This window comes from Phyllobates terribilis, unplaced genomic scaffold, assembly GCF_046119375.1.
Source record: "Phyllobates terribilis strain yellow unplaced genomic scaffold, ASM4611937v1 Scaffold_2__4_contigs__length_985480577, whole genome shotgun sequence".
Lineage (NCBI taxonomy): Eukaryota > Metazoa > Chordata > Amphibia > Anura > Dendrobatidae > Phyllobates > Phyllobates terribilis.
The window spans coordinates 451,837,914-451,860,644 of NW_027362762.1; the positions used below are offsets into that span (position 1 = coordinate 451,837,914).

The 22,731-nt window shown below is 44.2% G+C and overlaps 1 protein-coding gene across 1 annotated transcript in view; it reads left to right on the forward strand.

Moving 5' to 3' along the window:
* The first annotated feature begins 3,322 nt into the window (after window positions 1-3,322).
* LOC141252810 (bone morphogenetic protein 8A-like) overlaps window positions 3,323-22,731 on the forward strand; it is a 144,179-nt gene continuing 124,770 nt past the window's right edge. Inside the window, exon 1 of the mRNA XM_073670568.1 lies at window positions 3,323-4,089. Coding sequence (XP_073526669.1) covers window positions 3,705-4,089 — 385 coding nt within the window. The 5' untranslated portion in view covers window positions 3,323-3,704. The remainder of the gene's footprint in view (window positions 4,090-22,731) is intronic.

Consider the following 22,731-nt stretch of genomic DNA (forward strand, 5'->3'; position numbering starts at 1 on the left):
CCTCACTAAATGGTGAGATCCTGCAATAACTTGCGAAATCTCACTGCTTAATGAGAAGAGAGAAACCAAGAAATGTTCTCACACGCCCGGCTCCCAGGAGTTTGCTGCATTTTATTAGAAGACCGATCCCTGTCGCTCTCCTGCCCCTCACCAACGATAAGTATATTACAGTTGCCTCACTAGCTTCCCTGTCTATCACTATCACTCTGGTCTTTTCTCTGATCAGAGCGTTTTCACTCTTAGGCAGGTTTCACACATCCGTATATTTCCGGTACCGGAAAAAAAGGTACAGGAGATATCCGTGTCCCCTGTATCTGTGTGTCACATGTGTGTGGCAACCGTGTGCCGCACCAGGATCACACGGAACGGCGCCTGGGAATCAGCGCTACAGGTAGTGCTGTTCCCAAGCGCCGGGTGCTGAACACTGCTCTCATCATGGTTCCCTGCCAGCGCTGCGATCAGCACCAGCAGGGGACCATGATGAGGGTAGTAGTAGTCTTCTCTCACAGTGTCCCTGTGTAAAAATAAGATTAAAATAATAAAATCCTTATACATCACCTGTCCGGAGATGTCCCCCGCTGTAATCCTCTGACCGCTGATGCCGAGGAGAATGAACCTCTCCAGCGATTGGGGCCCGGATATGAGCTCAGGAGCGGTGTCCTGTCACTCACTGAGTGCAGCTCCGGAGTCGCTTGCTGGAGAGGCTCATTCTCCCTGGCTCCTCTGCTGATTGGTCGCATGGATTACAGCAGGGGACATCTCCGGACAGTGAGTACAGTATATGGATTTTATTATTTTATTCTTATTTTTACACAGGGACACTGCAGGAGAAGACTACTACTACCCTCATCATTGTCCCTGCTAGTGCTGATCACAGCGCCAGCAGGGAACCATGATGAGGGCAGCGCTTGGGAACAGCGCTAACTGTAGCGTTGATTCCCAGGCGCCGGTACGTGTCACATGGATGACACACGGATGTCATCTATGTGGGACGTTTTGCGGACTGTGCATCTGCAAAAAAACGGACATGTCAGCTTGTGGAGCACAAGGACACATGGTCGGTGGAAAAACACACAGACGTGCACAGACCCATTCATTTGAATCGGCCTGCGTATGAAACTGTCAGCACACGTACCGGAAACACGGGCGTGTGAAAGACCCTTATAAAGCACAGACCAGTTTGACAATGATAGATTGTGAAGCTGCAGACAGTCATGGAAAAGTCTTCTAATAAGGTAGCAGTATTTTCCCGGGAGCAGCGTGTTTCTGAACTATCTGCCTGATCATGCGCATTAAAAGCATGCATGGGTCAGAGGGATCAGTGAGAAGCCGTGCCATCCACAAGATGGCAGCGTGCTGCCATTGAAAAATTGGTGCAAAAAAAAAAGGTTTTTAGATAGATACTGACTGTTTTGAAAGTCAGCATCTATCTAAAATAACTAAAAACACACATAAAATTATATTTTTTATTTTTTAAAACAACTAGATTTTTTGTGACAGGTACTCTTTAAATACCTCAACACAACTAATAGAACAAGCGCTTTCTCCAAATTTTAACAGAAAATGACATTTTTAATGACCTCTGCAGTCTCAAAATTATTCCTTTCCCTGAATAAAATCAATCATAAGAGCAAACATTTGGAAATCAGATATTGCCTCATGCAACTAATCAAGAGACTAAACAATCATTAGCAATAAAAACCACATCAAATAGCTGGACTGGCTAGGCATTTTTTGAATTGGACATTTGACTACATTTTTGAAATACGGCTAAGTAAAAGTAGTGGTCCAAAAATTTAAATGAAGAGATTGCCTTGAATAAAGATAAAAAAGCATATAAAAAGATAGCAAAAATAATGAATGTTCCAAGAGATATGGTTAGAAACATAGTTCACATCTTCAAAGTTAAAGAAGCGCTGGCTACACTAACTGGACGTGGCAGAAAAAGTTAACTATCACCAACTCCCATCAGATTTTGTAGGAAGCAGGTAGTCAAAAACCCTCGCTTGGCTTCAAAAGAGCATAAGTAAGATCTGTTGGCAGTAGGCACTGATGGTTCAGTTTGCACAGTAAGGTACTTCCTAAACATTGAAGGTCTCCAGTACATACACCTCTACTGACCCAAATGCACAAGAAAAGTCATCTCCAATAAACTCAAAACCATATATATAAACATCAGAAGTTTTGAGATTCTGTTCTTTAAACTGATGAAACAAAACTGGAACTTTTTGTGGCTATTGGATCAACAAGCATATGTTGAAAATAACAACCTGTCTAAAGTGAAGCATAGTGAAGACTCAGTGATGCTAGTCTGCAGTGTTTTAAAGGCAAGATAGATTCGATCAAGTATCAGGAAATCCTACAAAAAAATGTCATGCCTTCTAGAAGAAAGCTAAAGTTTGGGCGTCATTGGACTTTCTAACAGGACAATGATCAAAGAATAACTCTTAGTCCACCAAGGCTTGGTTTCAGAAGAAGCCCTGGAAGATTCTAGAGCGGTCAGATTTACATTTCATAAAAAAAAATCTTTGGTGAGATTTGAAGAAGGAGCTTAGCAAGCAAACACAAGAATATTAGTGAAATTGAGGCCAGCACCCATTAGCAATGGGCTAACATTTCTTTGGAACGTTGTCAGAAGCTGGTGCCTGGCTATGCATCACATTTGCAGCAGATCATATTAGCCAATGGGTATTCTACTAAGTACTAAATACGTTTGTCATGAAGGGTTGGAATAATTTTGAAGCTGCAGTAGCCATTGAAAGTGGCAATTTTTGTTGAATTTGCAGAAACCACTTGTTATTTTAGTTGTGTTGAGCTATTTCAATTATTCTTGTTTATTGAAAACAGCAGAAAGTATTTACATTTTGCAAATAAACCTAATTTTCAATGAGGGATGAATAATTTTGGTTGCAAGTGTAGTATGTTAACTAGTGACTTTTTAGGTGCATGCTACTTCAGTGATCCTTACCATAGAGAAATGAAGCTTGATACTTTGTAATAAATATTAAACTGAAAAATAACACCTAATTGACAGAAATTTATGAAAAATATATGGAAAATCTTCAAGTAGAATCGATTTTTATTTTTGCTGTATATGTATTACAGAGTGTCATTTATTTCTCATTGTTCTTAAAGAAAATGTACAAAGTTATAAAAAGGAAGGATGATTTCCAGCAGTGACTATTTCACACAAGATGCGTGCACCTAGGAAAAAATTCTGCCTCATCATAAATGAAAAAACATGTTGACCAAATGCTTAGCCAATCATTCCCTGGGTAGATTGCAAGTTAACACCTATAATTTAATTTGCCAAGTTACAGAGCAAATAGTGAGAGCTGGAGACCTCTAGAGCACATTGCAGGAGGAAGGTTTCTGCTAGTCTGCTTGGAAAAGGCAGGAGGCTTAAGAACTAGTAATCACTCAAGGAAATGAAAGCCAGCTCTGCCAGGAATTCCCTCTCTTCTTAGGTATACATTCTCTATTTGGGGAAGCAAGATTTACCTGTTACGGGAGGAAAGTTCAGATCCAGCACTTGTGGATTTCCTGTACCTAGAAATATAGTGGGAATAATATATGAGAAAAATTTCCAGACAGCAAAACTGAAGAGAAGGCTTCAGATCGTAGACTTGAACAGTTCCCTCTGGATTCAGGGATGGTAATATATTATTTATTTTATATCATTGAAGGTTCTTTTATCTGATACGATGCCCAGTGTTCTACATTATATATGGACCATGCTATGTATTACTGGATTTTTGTGCCATTTTGGTAATGGAAGTTTTGTGAAAAATCATCTGAGATCAAGTTTTATCCAGAGGAAATTAAGTGGTAGAGAGAAGCGTGAGATGCAGAGAGAGATATTATCTATCTTGGGGTTGCCTGGAAGACCCAGACCTGCAAATGGTGGCCAGTTCCCATCATCAGCACCCTTGTTTATGTTGGATCTTTATCATGCTATGTGCAGTGAAGAAGAAGATGATGGAGGGCAAGGGGTATCAAGGCCACTGTTCACTACTCTAAGCACCCAAAGTCCTCCACTGGGAGCAGTCATCAGTGAGGCTGATACAGTCATGAGTTTTGTCAATATGGGTAAGGACAACTTTTTTTTATCCTTTTTACTATATATCATATTTACTTCATAGGTGATGGGTCTGGTTTGTACATATTCAAAAGTGCAAAATGTTCTGCTCTTCAGTGCTTCAAGTGTAAAGATGACAAGGAATTTATCAATCAGTTGTAAAGATATCAACGCTTCTTTTCTCACTAGATCATCTGTTTATATGTTCAATGTGTTTTACATTCAATGGACACATAAATGTCATAACTACACAAATATAAGCTATAAACATAAAATACTAATTATACATTTTAAGCGAGTTGATGTTAGTGTTAAGGGTTGTACATATTTAAAGAGATCTGTTTCTGTGACACATTCTCTTAACTTGCTAACACCTCATGATGAATGAGCATATGTCATGGGTGGCAGTAATTCACGTTCCACAATGTACTCTTCCGTGACGGTAATTTACCGGCAGATATCAGAGAAGCCTCACATCTTCGTCATTACCCCCCATGAATGTTGCAATCAAAGCTGCCATGTGATCACATCATCCAATGGCTCTAGTAATGTTGCATTTAACAGTAATTACATTATAAAACAGATATGGGAAAAAATATATCATCATTGTTCAATTTTATATTTACCAAGGAATGGCACAAAAAAGTCAAATATTCCAACAATAAACAGCAATAAAACTACTTAGTTCGGAAGCTTTAGGGTATGTTCACACTATGACTTTTTCAGCTGTTTTTTCAGCAGATGTGCAAAAAATGGCAGAAAAAGCACTAACAAAATAATCAAAAGAATGGTCCTATTAATTTGTATGGGAAAATGGCTTGCAGCTCATACGTTCAGACTTTTGAACGTCTTTTAAACTCTACAGGTTCTCAATGTCTCCGGTTAAAACAAGTTGCATGTACAATATTCTAGTGTTTTCCACTATGAAGACGCTCAAAACATTATATTAGGAATCAATGTGAAGGCTTTATAGATGCATGTAAGACGCCAGGGCATCTTTTTCAGCAATTTGTCAATTTTTTTGCATAAAAAAACGGAAGAATTTTCTTCCTTTTTTAAAGGATTTAAAAATAGTTAATAAAATATGAGAAAAAAATTGAAAAAACACTGAAGAGAGCTAGAAAAAGGACGCCTCAAGTGTGCAAAACACCAGGGAAAAGGATTCCTGAAGCATCTTCTGATTGAAAGTAATTTTTTGACCTCTGGAAAAAGTTGAAGTGTGAACATACCCAGAGGCTATAGTTACACTTATTTTTTTCAGTTCAATAAACTAATTTTCAAGCACAAGCTACTTCAGGAAACTTTGCAGGAGGTTTTGCGCGAGTTTTTCATTTTCTGAAGTGTCTCCTGGACATTGTTTTGAAGAGTTTTGATTTTTTTTTCTTGAAATTTTTTTTTTTAGCAGTCTTGATTGGACAGTGCCTAGTTTGCAGAGGTTTCCTTTAAGACCCACTTCAAAGAAGTGACATGTACTTTCTTTTTTACCCTAGGAGATTTTCAAAAAATCTTCTGGAAAAAAAAGCTCCAAAAACTCCTCATATGAACAAAAAAAAGTGAATTTCCCATAGAAATGAATAGGAAGTGTTTTTTTAAGAGTATTTAAATCAGTTTTTGAGAAGGACTTTAGGAGAATTTCCACTCCAAAAACTCCTGAAAAAACATCAGAGAGAACACTGCATCTTTTTCTGCCATTTTTTTGTGCAGATAACTGTTCAAAAATCACAAAAAAACTCAGAAAGAATGAACATAATAATTTTTATATAAAAACATCTTGCGGTTCATATGTGCAGTCTTTTGAGCTTTGTTTAAAAATTCAGGATTTCAAAAGACACCAAATGCTTAAAAGATGTAATATTTATATTCTTCAGGTGTTTTCCACTAGGAAGGTGCGCAATACAAGTCAATGGGGAGGCTAAAACTGCACTCGGAAGATGCCTGGGTGTTTTTTTGTGATTTTTTTTTTTTAGGTTTTCCTTGATAAAAAATGCTAGCATTTTTCTTCATTGTTTAATAGAGTTCAAGAAATGGCCAGAAAACTCTTGAAAAATGCCCCCCTAAAAAAATGTAAGCAAATCTGTCAGTAGGTTGTTTTCTATGTAATCTGACAGCAGCACGAGGTAAGAACGCAGACCCTGATACCAGGAAAATCCAACCATGCAAATCTGGGTGCAGCAGTTTTGATAGAATAGCACCTTTCTGTGTCCATTGTATAGTGACAGAGAGCTGCTAATTAGTGCTGGAAATGTGGTTGCACTAGGATGCACAAGACCAGCTGTCCTGTACTCATAATCTCCGGCTCATAAAACACTGATTGTATTGAAACAGCAAAACACAGCACAGTAAGTGAACTATCCCAGGAATCAGGGTCTCTTCATCTACAGCATAATGCTCACAGATGACATACCAAAACCTAACCTGCTGAAGGATTCCCACTGAGTCATTCGAAAACTGGTGGCCAAAAAAAGTAGCAAAAACGCTGAAATAAACGACCAAAAGAAGTGAAAAAAAAAAGACACTTCGGGTTTACAAAACACCAGAGAAAAGGAGAGTTTCCTTAAGTGTTTTCTACTTGAAAAATTGTAATTTTTAACCCCTTACTGGCCCAGGGAGTATTAGTACGCCCCAGGCCATCATCTCTGGTTCAGTGAGGGCTTCGGCGCTGAGCCCGCACTGAACCGGGCACATGTCAGCTGATTATTACAGCTGACATGTGCCCGCAATAGCCGCGGGTGGAATCGCGATCCACCCGCTGCTGTTAACATTTTAAATGCCGCTGTCAATCTCGCCGGAAGCGCGGCATTAGCTCCACCCATCGGTGACCCCGTCACGTGATCGCGGGTCACCGATGGGTGGTCATGACAACCTTGGGTCTGCAGCAGACACCAGTGGTTGTCTTGTAAAGATTACTATATGTAGCAGAGGCGATCGGACAGTTGCTGCTTCTAGTCTCCTATGGAGACTATAGAAGCAAGCAAAAAGTTAAAAAAAAAATGTTTTTAAAAATATAAAAAAAAATTTAAAAAATATAAAAGTTTAAATCACCCCCCTTTTTCCCCATTCAAAATAAAATAATAAAAAATAAACCCCACATACACATATTTGGTATCGCCGCGTCCAGAATCGCCCGATGTATCAATATAAAAAAAGAATTAATCCGATCGGTAAACAACGTAATGAGAAAAAAATTCTAAACGCCAGAATTACGTTTTTTTGGTCGCCGCAACATTGCAATAAAATGCAATAACAGGTGACCAAAACATCGGATCTACCCCAAAATAGTATTAATAAAAACGTCAGCTCGGTGTGCAAAAAATAAGCCCTCACCCGGCCCTGAAAAATGGAGATGCTTCGGGTCTCGGAAAATGGCGCCATTTTTTTGTATTTTTTTTTAGCAAACTTTGGATTTTTTTTTCACCACTTAAATAAAAAAGAACCTATACTTGTTTGGTGTCTACGAACTCATAATGACCTGGAGAATAATAATGGCAGGTCAGTTTTATCATTCAGTGAATGTGGTAAAAAAAATAAAAAAAAAACATCTGTAGTATTGCACTTTTTTTGCAATTTCACCGCACTTGGAATTTTTTTCCCGTTTTCCAGTACATGATATGGTAAAACTAGTAATGGCGTTTAAAAGTACAACTCGTCCCGCAAAAAATAAGCCCTCACACGGCCATATTGACCAAAAAATAAAAACGCTATGGCTCTGGGAACAAGTGGAGCAAAAAACGAAAATGCAAAAACGGAAAATCCCAAGGTCGCGAAGGGGTTAAACAGCAGAAAAAGATTCAGTGTGAACCTACCCCTAGGGTGTGTTCACACAGAGCCTTTTTGCTGTCTTCAGACTTAGTCAGAACACGCCTTAAGGTACCGTCACACTTAGCGACGCTACAGCGATCCCGACAACGATACGACCTGTCAGGGATCGTTGCTGCGTCGCTATGTGGTCGCTGGTGAGATGTCAAACAGTCAGATCTTCCCAACGACGCAGCAACAATACGGCTACCCGTAGTGACCTGTATAACGATGCAACGCAAATGCACGCCTATGTGTCTCAGCTCTGAGTCATCAACAAGGTCGTTGGTAAGGTGTCAAACACACCGATACATGCTACCCAGCGGGACCTCAACGATCAAAAAATGGTCCAGGCCATTTCGACACACATTTCGATCTCACAGCAGGGGCCTGGTCGCTGCTACGTGTCAAACGTAGCGAGATCGCTGCTGAGGTCGCTGTTGCGTCACAAAACTTGTGGCTCAGCAGTGATCTCGCTAGCGATCTCGCTTAGTGTGACGGGGGCTTTAGACTATATTCAGAAGGAATTTTTGAGGAATTTTCTGAGCAGATTCTCTCCAAAATGCTCCAGAAAAATGTTTAAAAAAATACTTGAAAAATTCTTCCTATTAATTTCTCTGGTAAATCTGTTTTTGCTGTACATATGAGATTTTTTTTTTTACTTTTTTTTTTTTAAAGTGTCACTTTATTGCAGCAGATCCTAAGGGTATGTGCATATGATGTGTGTGATACCACCAAGTTTTTCAGCAGGAAGAAGCTTCAGGACATGCCTCTCTTTTCCTCAAGCATCTTTATTAGTTGAAGATAGTGTAGTCATTTCTTGAGTGCGTTTAGCGACATCTTTGGTCACCGGTATTTTTTTTAACTTGTATAAACTAGGGAGCAGCTGTCTGAATAGAACTTAAAATCTTGTTTTAGACTTGTTCCTGGACTTATGGTGTTCCTAGACTCAGGAGAAAAACCCACAATGGTCACTGATATTAATTACTTGAGACTGACAAAAAATATTTTCAATTTAAATTTACTGAATATCATCTAATAAAAATCAGACATTGCTTTTGAAATGTGGTTAAAACATTTTTAAAAAACAAACTAATGAAAATGGCTTTGGACAAAAATGATTGTACCGTTAATTTAATACTTTGTTGTACAACCTTTTGAGGCAATCACTGCAAACAAACAGTTTCTGTAACTCTCAGTGAGACTTCTGCACCTGTCCATAGATATTTTGGCCCATTCTTTGTGAGCAAACTCCTCCAGCTGTGTCAGGTGTGAAGGGTGCCTTCTCCAGACTGCATGTTTCAGCTCCTTGCACAGATGTTCAATAGGATTCACAGCAGGGCTCATAGAAGGCCACTACGGAATATTCCAATGCTTTGCCATTAGCCATTATTGGATGTTTTTAGTTGTATTTTGTGTCATTATCTTGTTAAAGGACGCATGGCCTGAGACCCAGAGCAAGCTTTTTAACACTGGGCAGCACATTTTGCTCCAGAATGCCTTGATAGTTTTGAGATGTCACTGTACCCTGCACAGATTCAAGACATTCTATGCCAGATGCAGCACAGCACCCCCAAAATAAAACCGAGCCTCCTCGCTTCATTTTTGCATTTGTGAAGTTAGAGCTGATGTGACTTGCCAAAAAGCTCCAGTTTTGTCTCATCTCTCCCAAGGTCATACTCCTAGAAGCTTATTTTGGGAAATTCAAGTCTCCTTTTTTATGATTTACGTTCAACAGTGGTTTCCTCCTCGGTTGTCTTCTTTGAAGTCCACTTTGGCCAAGACAGAGACGGATGGTGTGATCTGACACTGATGTACCTTGACCTTGGAGTTCATCTCTTATCGCTTTGGAAGTTGTTCTGGGCTCTTTGGTTACCATTCATATTATCCATCTCTTCAATTAGTCATCAATTTTCCTCTTGCGGCCAAGACCAGGCAGATTGGCTGAAGTCCCATAGACCTTAAACTTCTAAAGCCCCCGTCTCACATAGCGAGATCGCTGCTGTGTCACGGTTTTGGTGACGCAACAGCGACCTCACCAGCGATGTCGCTATGTGTGACACTTTGCAACGATCAGGCCCCTGCTGTGAGGTCGCTGATCGCTGCAAAGTGTCCTGGACCATTTTTTGGTTGTTGCTCTCCCGCTGGTCAGCACACATCGCTGTGTGTGACCAGCGGGAGCAGCAATCAGGCTGGTAACTATGGTAAACATCAGGTTACTAGGGGCACACGCGCACTTAGTAACCCGTTGTTTATCATGGTTACGAGCCTGCTATGGTGAGCGGTAACCTCCCACTCACCGTAGCAGAGTGGTAACCATGATAAACAACGGGTTACTAGGTGCGCGTGTGCCCCTAGTAACCCGATGTTTATCATGGTTACGAGCCTGCTAAAGTGAGCAGTAACCTCCCGCTCACTGTAGCAGAGTGGTAACCATGATAAACAACGGGTTACTAGGAGCGCGTGTGCCCCTAGTAACCCGATGTTTACCATAGTTACCAGCCTTCTCCTGCTTCAGCAGGCTGGTAACCGGAGCAGGACATCGTGGAAAGATTCTTTCCACGATGTCGCTGCTCCCCTGATCGTTGGTGAGCCTGCCTGTTTGACAGCTCACCAGCGACCACATAGCGACACAGCAACGATCCCTGACAGGTCGTATCGTTGTCGGGATCGTTGCAGCGTCGCTAAGTGTGACGGGGCCTTAAATGATATTTGCAACTGTAGAAACAGGAAGATCAAGCTGTTTGGAGATGTTCCTATAGCCTTTACCTTTCACATGTTTGTGTATAATTTTCTTTCTAATCTCTAGAGACAACTCTCTCCTTAACTTTCTTTTGTCTATGCTCAGTGTGGTACACAGCATGATACCAAATTATATAATGACTACTTTTCACCCATAAAATAGGCAAACTGACTTATTGCAAGTTTGTAGGCACCTGTGATGCTAATTGCAGGTCACACCTTAGTTTAACATGACCATATGGTCAAATTACTTTCAATCTTCTCTAGGGGTGCAATCATTTTTTCCCAGCTCTTTTTCATTATTTATATATATTTTTTTATCAAACCACAATTCAAAAGCAATTCTAATTTTAATTAGTTAATATTAGTTGATACTCAGTAAATTTAAATTGAAACTTGCTTGTGTCAGTTTCAAGTTATCTCAGTGACCATTGTGGGTTTTTCTAACTTTAACAGAAGAATACTAACAATTTTGACCATGTGTCTATATGTTAGTACCATCAGTTCAGGCGTCAAGCAGTGAAAGACAAGCAATGTGGGAATAAAAGAGAGTTAGGAGCAAAACACAAATCAATCTTTTGCCTACAGAGAATGTTAAAATATCTGGTTACTTCAAGTTATTGTAAAGTAATGTAAACATTTTAGAAACAAATACATAAATCATCAAAGCCCACTAAATGTAAATCAGCCACTTTACAGTCTGCAAAAAATAGCAATAGTTGCAGAATAACTGCACACACATTAGATATTTGTCTGCAAATCTGTCCTTTTTAATGGGATATACTGACAATCATTTTTTTTAGTGCCAGGTAGTCAAACACAGATTCAAGCCATTGGATTTTACACTGTCCTAGGCTTTTTGTTTCACTTAAGTTGTAGTAGAGTTAAGCTGTAGCATACCCTGCTTCTTGACATACTATCTTAGGCCGGTTTCACATGTCATGATATTTCCGGTACTGGAAAAAAACAGTACCGGAGATATCCATGTCTGTGTGTTCGTGTGCACCTGTGTGTCGCCCGTGTGCCGCATCAGGATCACACGTACCGGCGCCTGGGAATCAGCAGTACAGTTAGCGCTGTTCCCAATCGCCGGGTGCTGAGTGCTGCCCTCATCATTGTCCCTGCCGGCTCAACGATCAGCGCGAGTAAGGAACAATGATGAGAGTAGTAGTCTGCTCCCACCAGGGGCGGACACTGACTGCTTGGGGCCCCTGTGCAAGAAATGTGTCTGGGCCCCCCACCTTTTAAGGCGGCAAAGCTACAGATGTACTGTATATATAGCCACACACACATACAGTTGTGCTCAAAAGTTTACATACCCCGGCAGAATTTTTCCTTTCTTGGCCTTGTTTCAGAGAATATGAATGATAACAAAAAAACTTTTTCTCCACTCATCGTTATTGGTTGGATGAAGCCATTTATTGTCAAACTATTGTGTTTTCTCTTTTTAAATCTTAATGACAACCAAAAACATCCAAATGACCCTGATCAAAAATTCACATAATATGGTGATTTTGGCCTGATAATATGCACAGAATTTGACACAAATGGGTTTGAATGGCTACTAAAGGTAACATCCTCACCTGTGACCTGTTTGCGTGTAATCAGTGTGTGTGCATAAAAGCTGAGTGAGTTTCTGGGATCTAGACAGACTCTTGCATCTTTCATTCAGCCACTGACGTTTCTGGATTGTGAGTTATGGGGAAAGCAAAAGAATTGTCAATGGATCTATGGGAAAAGGTAGTTGAACTGTATAACACAGGAAAGGGATACAAAAAAATATACAAGGAATTGATAATGCCAGTCAGCAGCATTCAAACTGTGATTAACAAATGGAAAATCAGGGGCTCTGTAAACCACGGTCAGGTAGACCAACAAAAATTTCAGCCACAACTACCAGGAAAATTGTTCGGGATGCAAAGAAAAACCCACAAACAACATCAGCTGAAACTCAGGACCCTCTGCAAACTAGCAGTGTGGCTGTTTCAAGATGCACAATAAGGAGGCACTTTAAGAAAAATGGGCTGCATGGTCGAGTCGCCAGAAGAAAGCCATTACTGTGCAAATGCCACAAAGTATCTCGCCTACAATACACCAAACAGCACAGAGACAATAACAGCACCCAACCAATAACCATGAGTGGAGAAAAAGGTTTTTTGTTATCATTCATATTCTCTGAAACAAGGCCAAGAAAGCAAAAATTCTGCTGGGGTATGTAAACTTTTGAGCACAACTGTATATACCTCTTGCATAGCCTCCTTTATTATGTATATTGCTGCCCCTTATTACACAGTGCCCTCTCTTGTTATGTACAGCTCCGTCTCTTACATATCAGATAATCTATAGCTCCCTGTTCTTTATTACATACCGTCCTCTTTTGTTATATATATAATGCAATAATGGCTGACTGAGCATGGGAAAGCTTCTTTTCTGATGGAGGAGCTGATGGACTGGTCTTCTGGCTACCGGCTGCGCTATCAGCAGTCATTATTAGTGTTGAGTGATACCTTCCGATATCAGGAAATATCGTATCGGATTGGATCGGGCCGATACCCAAAAAGTATCGGATATCGCCGATTCCGATACCGGAAACCAATGCAAGTCAATGGGACACAAATATCGGAATGAAAATAAACCCTTTCTTTCCTTGTAGGTTAATTCTACATGAAGTAAAACAACTAAGAATAATGTAGAATGACATGAAAAGCCGGCAATTCATCAGCGGCATACACCGGTACCCGACAATTTACAACAGAAAGAATAGAGCATCACACATAGATTAGATAGATAGAAACATGTCAGTCACATATATATGAAGTACAGTGACAGTGTTGCTTACTGTACTTGTCATTTAGTGTAAAGGATTTATTAAAAAAAATATTAGTGTTTTCGTGCACCGTCTCTTTAAAAAAGCCGGCCGGCAATTCAGCAGCGGTACCCGACAATTTATAACAGACAGAATAGAGCTTCACACATAGATTAGATAGATAGAAACATGTCAGCCACATATATAAGAAGTACAGTGACAGTGTTGCTTACTGTACTTGTCATTTAGTGTAAAGGATTTATTTAAAAAAATAATAGTGTTTTCATGCACCGTCTCTTTAAGAAAGCCGGCCGGCAATTCAGCATCTGTACCCGACAATTTAGAATAGAAAGAATAGAGAATCACACATAGATTAGATAGATAGAAACATGTCAGTCACATATATATGAAGTACAGTGACAGTGTTGGTTACTGTACTTGTCATTTAGTGTTAAAATAAAGGATTTATTTAAAAAAAAATTGGCGTGGGGTTCCCCTTAATTTTAGTCTCTAGCGGAGGTTAAGCAGACGGCTGGGGCAAATGTTTGAAGCCTGGGAAGGGGGTAATACCCACGGAGCTTCCCAGGCTACTAATATCAGCCCCCAGCTGAATACCTAGCCTTTACTAGCTATTAAAATGGGGGAACCCCCCAAAAAAAATAACGTGGGGTCCCCCCTAATTTAATAGCTAGCACAGGCTAGGCAGACAGCTGGGGGCTGATATTAATAGCCCAGGAAGGGTGCCATGAATATTGGCCCCCTCCCAGGCTAGAAACACCAGCCGTCAGCCGCCCCAGAAATGGCGCATCCATAGGATGCGCCAATTCTGGCACTTAGCCTCGCTCTTCCACACTGCCCTGGTGCGGTGGCAGGGGGTAATAGGGTTGGGGTTGATGTCAGCTTATAATGCCAGCTGACATCAAGCCCAGGTTAGTAATGGAGAGGCGTCTATAAGACACCCCCATTACTAACCCCATAGTCAAAGTTAAAAGAAAACACAAACACCCAGAATAAAGTCCTTTAATTGAAATAATTAATTAATTAATTTCAGGAAATTCATGAAATAATTAAAAAAAATTGATGTGGGGCTTCGCCCTATATTTGTGTCCAGTCAGGTACAGCAGGCAGGAACGGGCTGCCCCCAACCACCAGCTGCCTATTTGTACCTAGCCGGACACAACAATATAGGGAAGCCCTTTTTTTCTTAATTATTCCATGAATTTCATGAATTTAAAAAAAAAAACGTGGAGCTTCGCTCTATTTTTGTGTCCAGCCAGGTACAACTAGGCAGCTGGGGGCTGTAATCTGCAGCGCAGGGAGGCCCAAGCTTTCTGGGCCCCACCCGCTGCAAATTGCAGTCCGCAGCCGCCCCGGAAAATGGCGCGTTCATAGAAGCGCCATCTTCTGGCGCTGTACCCAACTCATCCAGGGCCCTGGTGCGGTGGCTCACTGGGTAATAAAGGGGTTAAGGCCAGCTTGGCATTATCAGCTGGCCCTAAGCCCGAAATTCATGGGGTCACGCCAATATTAGACATGACCACCATGAATTTCTAGTAAAGTATTTAAAAAAAACACAAACACCCAGAAAAAAGTCCTTTAATTGAAATAAACACACAATTCTTTATTGTTCTAAATTAAACCATACTTACCATCACGCCCATTCCAGCTGAAGCCAACGATCTCCTGCAATAAAAGAAAAATAATAAAGCAACCTCATCCTTACCTTTCCATGGCTCCCACGACGGCTCCAGCTCTGCTACATCGAGATGACAGGCTGGACCGCAGCAGAACGCTGCCATCCAGCCTGTCATCCCGCAGACACTGAGAAGCGCAGGCATACTTCCACTCCTCAGTGTCTGGCTGTGACGGCATCCAGATGAGCCGACAATGAACTCGGCTCACCTCATGTACGTCACTGACAGCGTGGGAGAATTCTCCTGCACTCAGCGCTTCAGCGTGAGAATTTTCCCACGCTGTCAGTGACGTGCATGAGGTGAGGTCATGTCCAATGAACTCGGCGCACCTCATGCACGTCACTGACAGCGTGGGAAAATTCTCACGCTGAAGCGCTGAGTGCAGGAGAATTTTCCCACGCTGTCAGTGACGTGCATGAGGTGAGCTGAGTTCATTGGACATGACCTCCGCTCATCTGGATGCCGTCACAGCGAGACACTGAGGAGCGCAAGCATGCCTGCGCTTCTCAGTGTCTGCGGGATGACAGGCTGGATGGCAGCGTTCTGCTGCGGTCCAGCCTGTCATCTCGATGTAGCAGAGCTGAAGCTGTCCTGGGAACCATGGAAAGGTAAGGATGAGGTTGCTTTATTATTTTACTTTTATTGCAGGAGATCGTTGGCTTCAGCTGGAATGGGCGTGACTGTAAGTATGGTTTAATTTAGAACAATAAAGAATTGTGTCTTTATTTCAATTAAAGGACTTTTTTCTGGGTGTTTGTGTTTTTTTTAAATACTTTACTAGAAATTCATGGTGGTCATGTCTAATATTGGCGTGACCCCATGAATTTCGGGCTTAGGGCCAGCTGATAATGCCAAGCTGGCCTTAACCCCTTTATTACCCAGTGAGCCACCGCACCAGGGCCCTGGATGAGTTGGGTACAGCGCCAGAAGATGGCGCTTCTATGAACGCGCCATTTTCCGGGGCGGCTGTGGACTGCAATTTGCAGCGGGTGGGGCCCAGAAAGCTTGGGCCTCCCTGCGCTGCGGATTCCAGCCCCCAGCTGCCTTGTTGTACCTGGCTGGACACAAAAATAGGGCGAAGCCCCACGTATTTTTTTTTAAAATTATTTCATGAAATTCATGGAATAATTAAGAAAAAAAGGGCTTCCCTATATTGTTGTGTCCAACCAGGTACAAATAGGCAGCTGGTGGTTGGGGGCAGCCCGTTCCTGCCTGCTGTACCTGACTGGACACAAATATAGGGCGAAGCCCCACATAATTTTTTTTTAATTATTTCATGAATTTCCTGAAATAATTAAAAAAAAATTGACGTGGGGCTTTGCACTATATTTGGGTCCAGCCAGGTACAGCAGGCAGGAACGGGCTGCCCCCAACCACCAGCTGCCTATTTGTACCTGGTTGGACACAACAATATAGGGAAGCCCTTTTTTTCTTAATTATTCCATGAATTTCATGAAATAATTAAAAAAAAAAAAACGTGGAGCTTCTCCCTATTTTTGTGTCCAGCCAGGTACAACTAGGCAGCTGGGGGATGGAATCTGCAGCGCAGGGAGGCCCAAGATTTCTGCCCCCCGCTGAAAATTGCAGTCCGCAGCCGCCCCGGAAAATGGCGCGTTCATAGAAGCTGGATGCTGTACCTGGCTGGCATACAAAAATATGGCGAAGCCCACGTCAAAAGTTTTGGGAAAAATTAATTAAAAAATAAATAATAATTTAGGGACTGCATCTTTATTAACTCCTCAAATGTCATTTAGTGTTAAAATAATGGATTTATTTTAAAAAAAAATGGCGTGGGATCCCCCATAATTTTAGTCTCTAGCGGAGGTTAAGCAGACGGCTGGGGCAGATGTTTGAAGCCTGGGAAGGGGGTAAAACCCACGGAGCTTCCCAGGCTACTAATATCAGCCCCCAGCTGAATACCTAGCCTTTACTAGCTATTAAAATGGGGGACCCCCCCCAAAAAAATGACGTGGGGTCCCCCCTATTTTAATAGCTAGCAAAGGCTAGGCAGACAGCTGGGGGCTGATATTAATAGCCCAGGAAGGGTGCCATGAATATTGGCCCCCTCCCAGGCTAGAAACACCAGTCGTCAGCCGCCCCAGAAATGGCGCATCCATAGGATGCGCCAACTCTGGCACTTAGCCTCGCTCTTCCACGCTGCCCTGGTGCGGTGGCAGGGGGTAATAGTGGTGGGGTTCATGTCAGCGCCAGCTGCCATGAAGCCCAGGTTAGTAATGATGGGCGTCTATAAGACACCCCCATTACTAACCTACAAAGTGTTAGAAAGAAAAAACACACTACACCAAGAAAAAAATAATTTATTTGAAATAAAACACACAATTTTATTTAATTCTTAGTTTACTAAAAATAATAGTTACCTGTCCACGTTCCTGCGCTGATCTCCCATGCACAGCTGTCACATCTGGAGATGGTGACAGCTGTGCATGGCTGCTGTAAGCTCACGCTGCTGGGAACACGTCCGCTCCCGGCAGCGGGAGCCACTGACTGAGGTCACCGGAGTGCATTCAGGCAGCGCAGCTCCGGAGACCTCCTTTACGGCACTGCTGTACCGTGGGAATTTCTCACGATACAGCAGGGCCGTAAAGGAGCTAACCGGAGCAGCGCTGCCTGAACTCCGGTGAACCCTTACGGCCCCGTCATTCTAGCGGCGGCAGCGGTTCAGAGCGGTCACATTCTATGTGGCTGCTCTGAACTGGAGATCTTCGTGGGACACTCGTGGACTGCTACGGAGGGGTAAGGATAAGGTTGTGGTTTATTATTTTATATTTTATTACAGGAGATCGATGGCTTCGGGGAATTAGGTGTCTTGGTGAGTATAGGTGTAGTTTTTTATTTTTTACTTTATTTTAGGTGGCGATCGGCGGGGACAGGTAATGTATGAACTAATTTATTGTAGGTAACCACTGGCCACCAATGACATGTATCTAACATTTATTGGGGACACAGTAGGGCAATTTAAATAGCAGGATCAGGCTGATGGGAACTACTGCTCCCATCGAGCTGATCCTGCTGGCAGGAGTGGACGGGGGACAGACATAGGCCGATGGGAGTAGTAGTGTCACATCGGCCTATGTCTGCCTGCACGCACACACACCGCACACACCCGCACACATCGCACAGACACCGCGCACACCCGCACAAACATCGCGCACACACCCCGCACACATCGCACACACACCCGCACACACACCCCGCACACACACTAATCATGACGGGTCTGGGAGGTGAGGCTGACCTGTGCGGCCGTGGGAAAGTTCATGTGAGTTCATGCAGTCAAGCATGAACTCACATGAACCCTCTGAGGGCAACGCGGCGACTTCAAATGAACAGCTGATCGGCATCACCTGATACCTCAGCTGTTCATTTGAAATAACCGGCGGGAAAGCGCAGCACAGAACGGGAAAGCCGGCGGTGAAGTCTTTTCACTGCCGGCTTCCCCGCCCGGGTCCTTCACTCCCCGCTCCTTGGAGCTGCGCTCCCCGCCCGGTCCTAACTTACGATCGGGATGGGAGGTGGCGAGGGGAGCGGAGGATCGGGGTGGGAGGCTGCGGGGAAGCAGTATGGGGCTGTGTGATTGTTTAAAAGCCGGCGGCTTTATACCGCCCGCCGGCTTTTAAACAATCAGGAGAATTCTCCCCCGCTGGGATGGCATTCTGATGACAGGCTGGATCGCGCTGCCATCCAACTTGTCATCCTTCACAGACACTGCAGAGCGCAGGCATTATGGGAACTTCCGATTCCGGTATCCGATATTGTAAAAGTATCGGAATTAAGTATCGGAATTCCGATACCGCGAATATCGGCCGATACCCGATATTACAGTATCGGAATGCTCAACACTAGTCATTATATATCTAACAAGAAAAGACTATGTAATAAAAGAGGGCGTTGTGACTGACAAAAATAACAAGAATATTCAATGTAAGGGACAGTACTGTACATAACAGCAGAGGAAGCTCTATAATAAGAGACGGCACCATCCATATATAGCTAGAGAGGATGGTACGTAATAAAGGAGGGTGTTATACATTATAAAAGATGAAACTATATAACGAAGGATGGGGCTATACATAAGTGAGTACACTATATACTAAGGGACTGTGCTATACATAATAAGGCTGCATTCCTGCATCTGTGTGCAGTGTCAGTGAGCTGCCCGCTTTTACATACACATTGACCATGTCCTATTCTGATCCTCAAAATCGGATCAGAACAGGACATTCTCTGACCCTCACAGATCTCATTCTCAGATCCATGATTTTCATGGATGAGTGAATGGATTTATAAAACTCTACGTGTCCGTGGACCATCTGACAAAAAAATCTGGCAGCACACGGACATTTCACACAAATGTGAGATTGCAGCCTATGGGATTTTACAGATAACATTATCACTCCAAGTCACTCAGTGCAGATACAGAATAATATTTACATCCAGGCACTTACCGCTGACGTCTCATCTGATCAGAGTCGGTTTCTGCTGCTTCTTCTCCATCTGGTCAGACCTTCATGTCGACATCTCCCAGCCACGACTTGTCTCGTCACAATGATCTCGTGCCTAGAAAATAACAAGATAACATATATTGTATATATACATGCGTCTCACCCGCACTGCGCCCCTGACTACAGATATGTACCCCCCCATTAATATACTATTAGCCACGCACCAATCAAAATATAAAGTGATAAGAAGCACTGTGCCCCCCATTAACTATCATCTCCACTGGCCAATAATGTAAAATTATTCAGTCTCTGTGACTCTCCCCAATTAACTGTAAGGCTATGTGCACACGGAAAATATACAAAGCTTTACAGTACAAGCAAAGTGAAACAGCCATCATTGCTCTCTCCCAGCACCCCCATCATTGCTGTCTCCCAGCACCCCCATCATTGCTCTCTCCCAGCACCCCCATCATTGCTCTCTCCCAGCACCCCCATCATTGCCCTCTCCCAGCACCCCATCATTGCTCTCCCCCAGCACCCCCATCATTGCTCTTGTAGCACCCTGAGGATTCGGCTGCTACAGGGGTATTGCACCTCAACCCAGAGGTGTGGTATTCCACTCCCGGGCAAGGATGGAGAGTGGAACTGAGCTCGGTAGGCTGCATGCACTACACACATCCCATTTCCGGGGAACAGACCAACGGTACTCCCACTTAGAAATGTGCAGGTACGACCGAGTCTGTTCCTGGCTGGAGTGGGAGGGGGGTGGTACATCCCATGTAGTGTAGGGGCAGATAGGGGGAGCAGCCTGGGTAAAGATAGGAGCTCATTGGGTGCTGGTCACCTGAGCTCACACATAGAGGGTGTATATAAGGTGGGCACCAACTAAGATCAGGGTCAGATGCAGAGAACAAGTCAGTTGGAGACAGCAAGACAGCTGCAGAGGAGCAGACAGCAAGCAGAGAGGAAGTCAGCCTGCAGCAAGGGAGAAGAGAGACCCTGAGTGAGAGAGGAGCAGAGAAGGAGTACCCAGAGGGGAGAACAGAGAGGACCCAAGAACCCAAATTAAAGCACCGGGTGAGGAGTCGGCGCAGGGTACCGGAACCCAAGCTGGTGGGGGCAGAAAACACACCCTAGCCAGAGACCGGAGACCGTGGGCAGCGTTTGCCACGGTCACCCATCACATCCACCCCGAAGGCACACCACATGAAGGGTCAGGGAACCCAGGGCCAAGGGTGTCCCAACAGAAGGCCCGAGGGAGCTGGACCTAGGTGGATCACTGGTGGGGACGGCCAGAGAACGGGACAGAAAGAGAGCTCAGGGCCGCGCTCCAGACTTGTTTGGGGGTTGGCTGGATCCAGGACCTGGTGGACGCAGCACGGCTCGGGTGGTCACTAGCAGCTGGAGTGACCAGTACAACATCTGCAGTAAGTAAACACCCTTAACTGCACAACCCGACTCTGTCTTCACTGCCGTCTGCACTACACCACCACAACCCCCATCCTCTGCGCCTGTCCCCTCTGAGGCTATACCCCTCCCGTTGGGGGTTATCCCACCAAGCTGCGCACCCACCATCAGCCTCAGCGGACCCTGCTGCAGCGGCGGCCACAGTGACCGCATCACAACGGGTGGCGTAGTCGACACAAAAGAACTCTTAATGACATCTGTAGGACTGCCACATAACACTGAGCTTGACGCCCTGGGCACGGGGCCGGGTCACAGCCGCTCGGAGACTACAACCCCCCATCTGATCCGGTGCCGGGTATTCCCCTCAAAAAGGAATATGTCCCAGGGGGCGCGTCACTCTATCCCAGCAACCCCATCATTGCTCTCTCCAAGCACCCTTATCATTGTTCTCCCACCACTCCCATCATTGCTCTCCCCACACCACTCCCATCATTGCTCTCTCCCAGCAACCCCTGTAATTGCTCTCCCCAGCCTCATCATTGCTCTCCCCATCCCCACCATTGCTCTCCCTATCCTCATCATTGCTCTCCCCATCTCTACCATCCCCATCATTGCTCTCCCCAGCCCCATCATTGCTCTCCCCAGCCCCATCATTCCTCTCCCCAGCCACATCATTGCTCTCCCCAGTCCCATGATTGCTCTCTCCAGCCCCATAATTGCTCTCCCCAGCCCCATCACTGGTCTCCCCATCATTGCTCACTCCAGCCCCATCATTGCTCTCCCCAGCCCCATCATTGCTCTCCCCAGCCCCATCATTGCTCTCCCCATCCCCATCATTGCTCTCCCCAGCCCAATCATTGCTCTCCCCAGCCCCATCATTGCTCTCCTCATCACCACCATTGCTCTCATTCTTCTGTTCCTCTCCCCAGCATTTCAGTGTAAAAAAATAAATAAAAAACACAACTTATCTCTCAGCCCGCTCCCCTAGAGCATCCTCCTTGTTGCCGGAAACTTTCGCTGTGATCCAGGTGAGTGCTGCATGATGACGTCATCAAGCAGCACGGGTCTGTGTCAGGGAGGAAGTGCCGGGCAGGAAGCAGAGGTGAGGACGGATCCCTCCAGCTCCGCTGCCATTTTCCTCCTGTCAGCAGCGGAGCTGGAGGGATCGCTCCCAGCCCACCGCATATGATGAATGATGAATGAAGGCAATCTGGCCATAGGCCCCCCGGAGCCTGGGGCTCCGAGAAGCAGGCCAGGTTGCCCTCAAAATTAGCCGCCCAACAAGGGCTCTCCTGCACCGCCGAGTCCCAGTGCAGTTGCACCGGCGGTAGGTCCCCCTGGCTCCCACTGTGTCCTGGTGTTAAAATAAGAATAAAATAAAAAAATCCCTATACTCACCTGTCCTAAGTGTCCCCCGCTGTAATCCACCTGACCGCTCATGCCAAGGAGCCAGGGAGAATGACTCACTCCAGCGAGCGTGCCCTGGAGCTGCGCTCAGCAAGCGGTGTCCTCTCACTCACTGAGCCTAGCGCAGCTCTGGGGCCCGCTCTCTGGAGCGAGTCATTCTCCCCGGCTTCTCGGCATGAGCGGTCAGGTGGATTACAGTGGGGGACACTTAGGAAAGGTGAGTATAAGGATTTTTTATTTTATTCTTATTTTTACAGTTGGAGACAGTGGGAGCAGGCTACTACTCTCAACATTGTTCCCTGCTGGTGCTGATCGCAGCGCAAGCAGGGAACAATGATG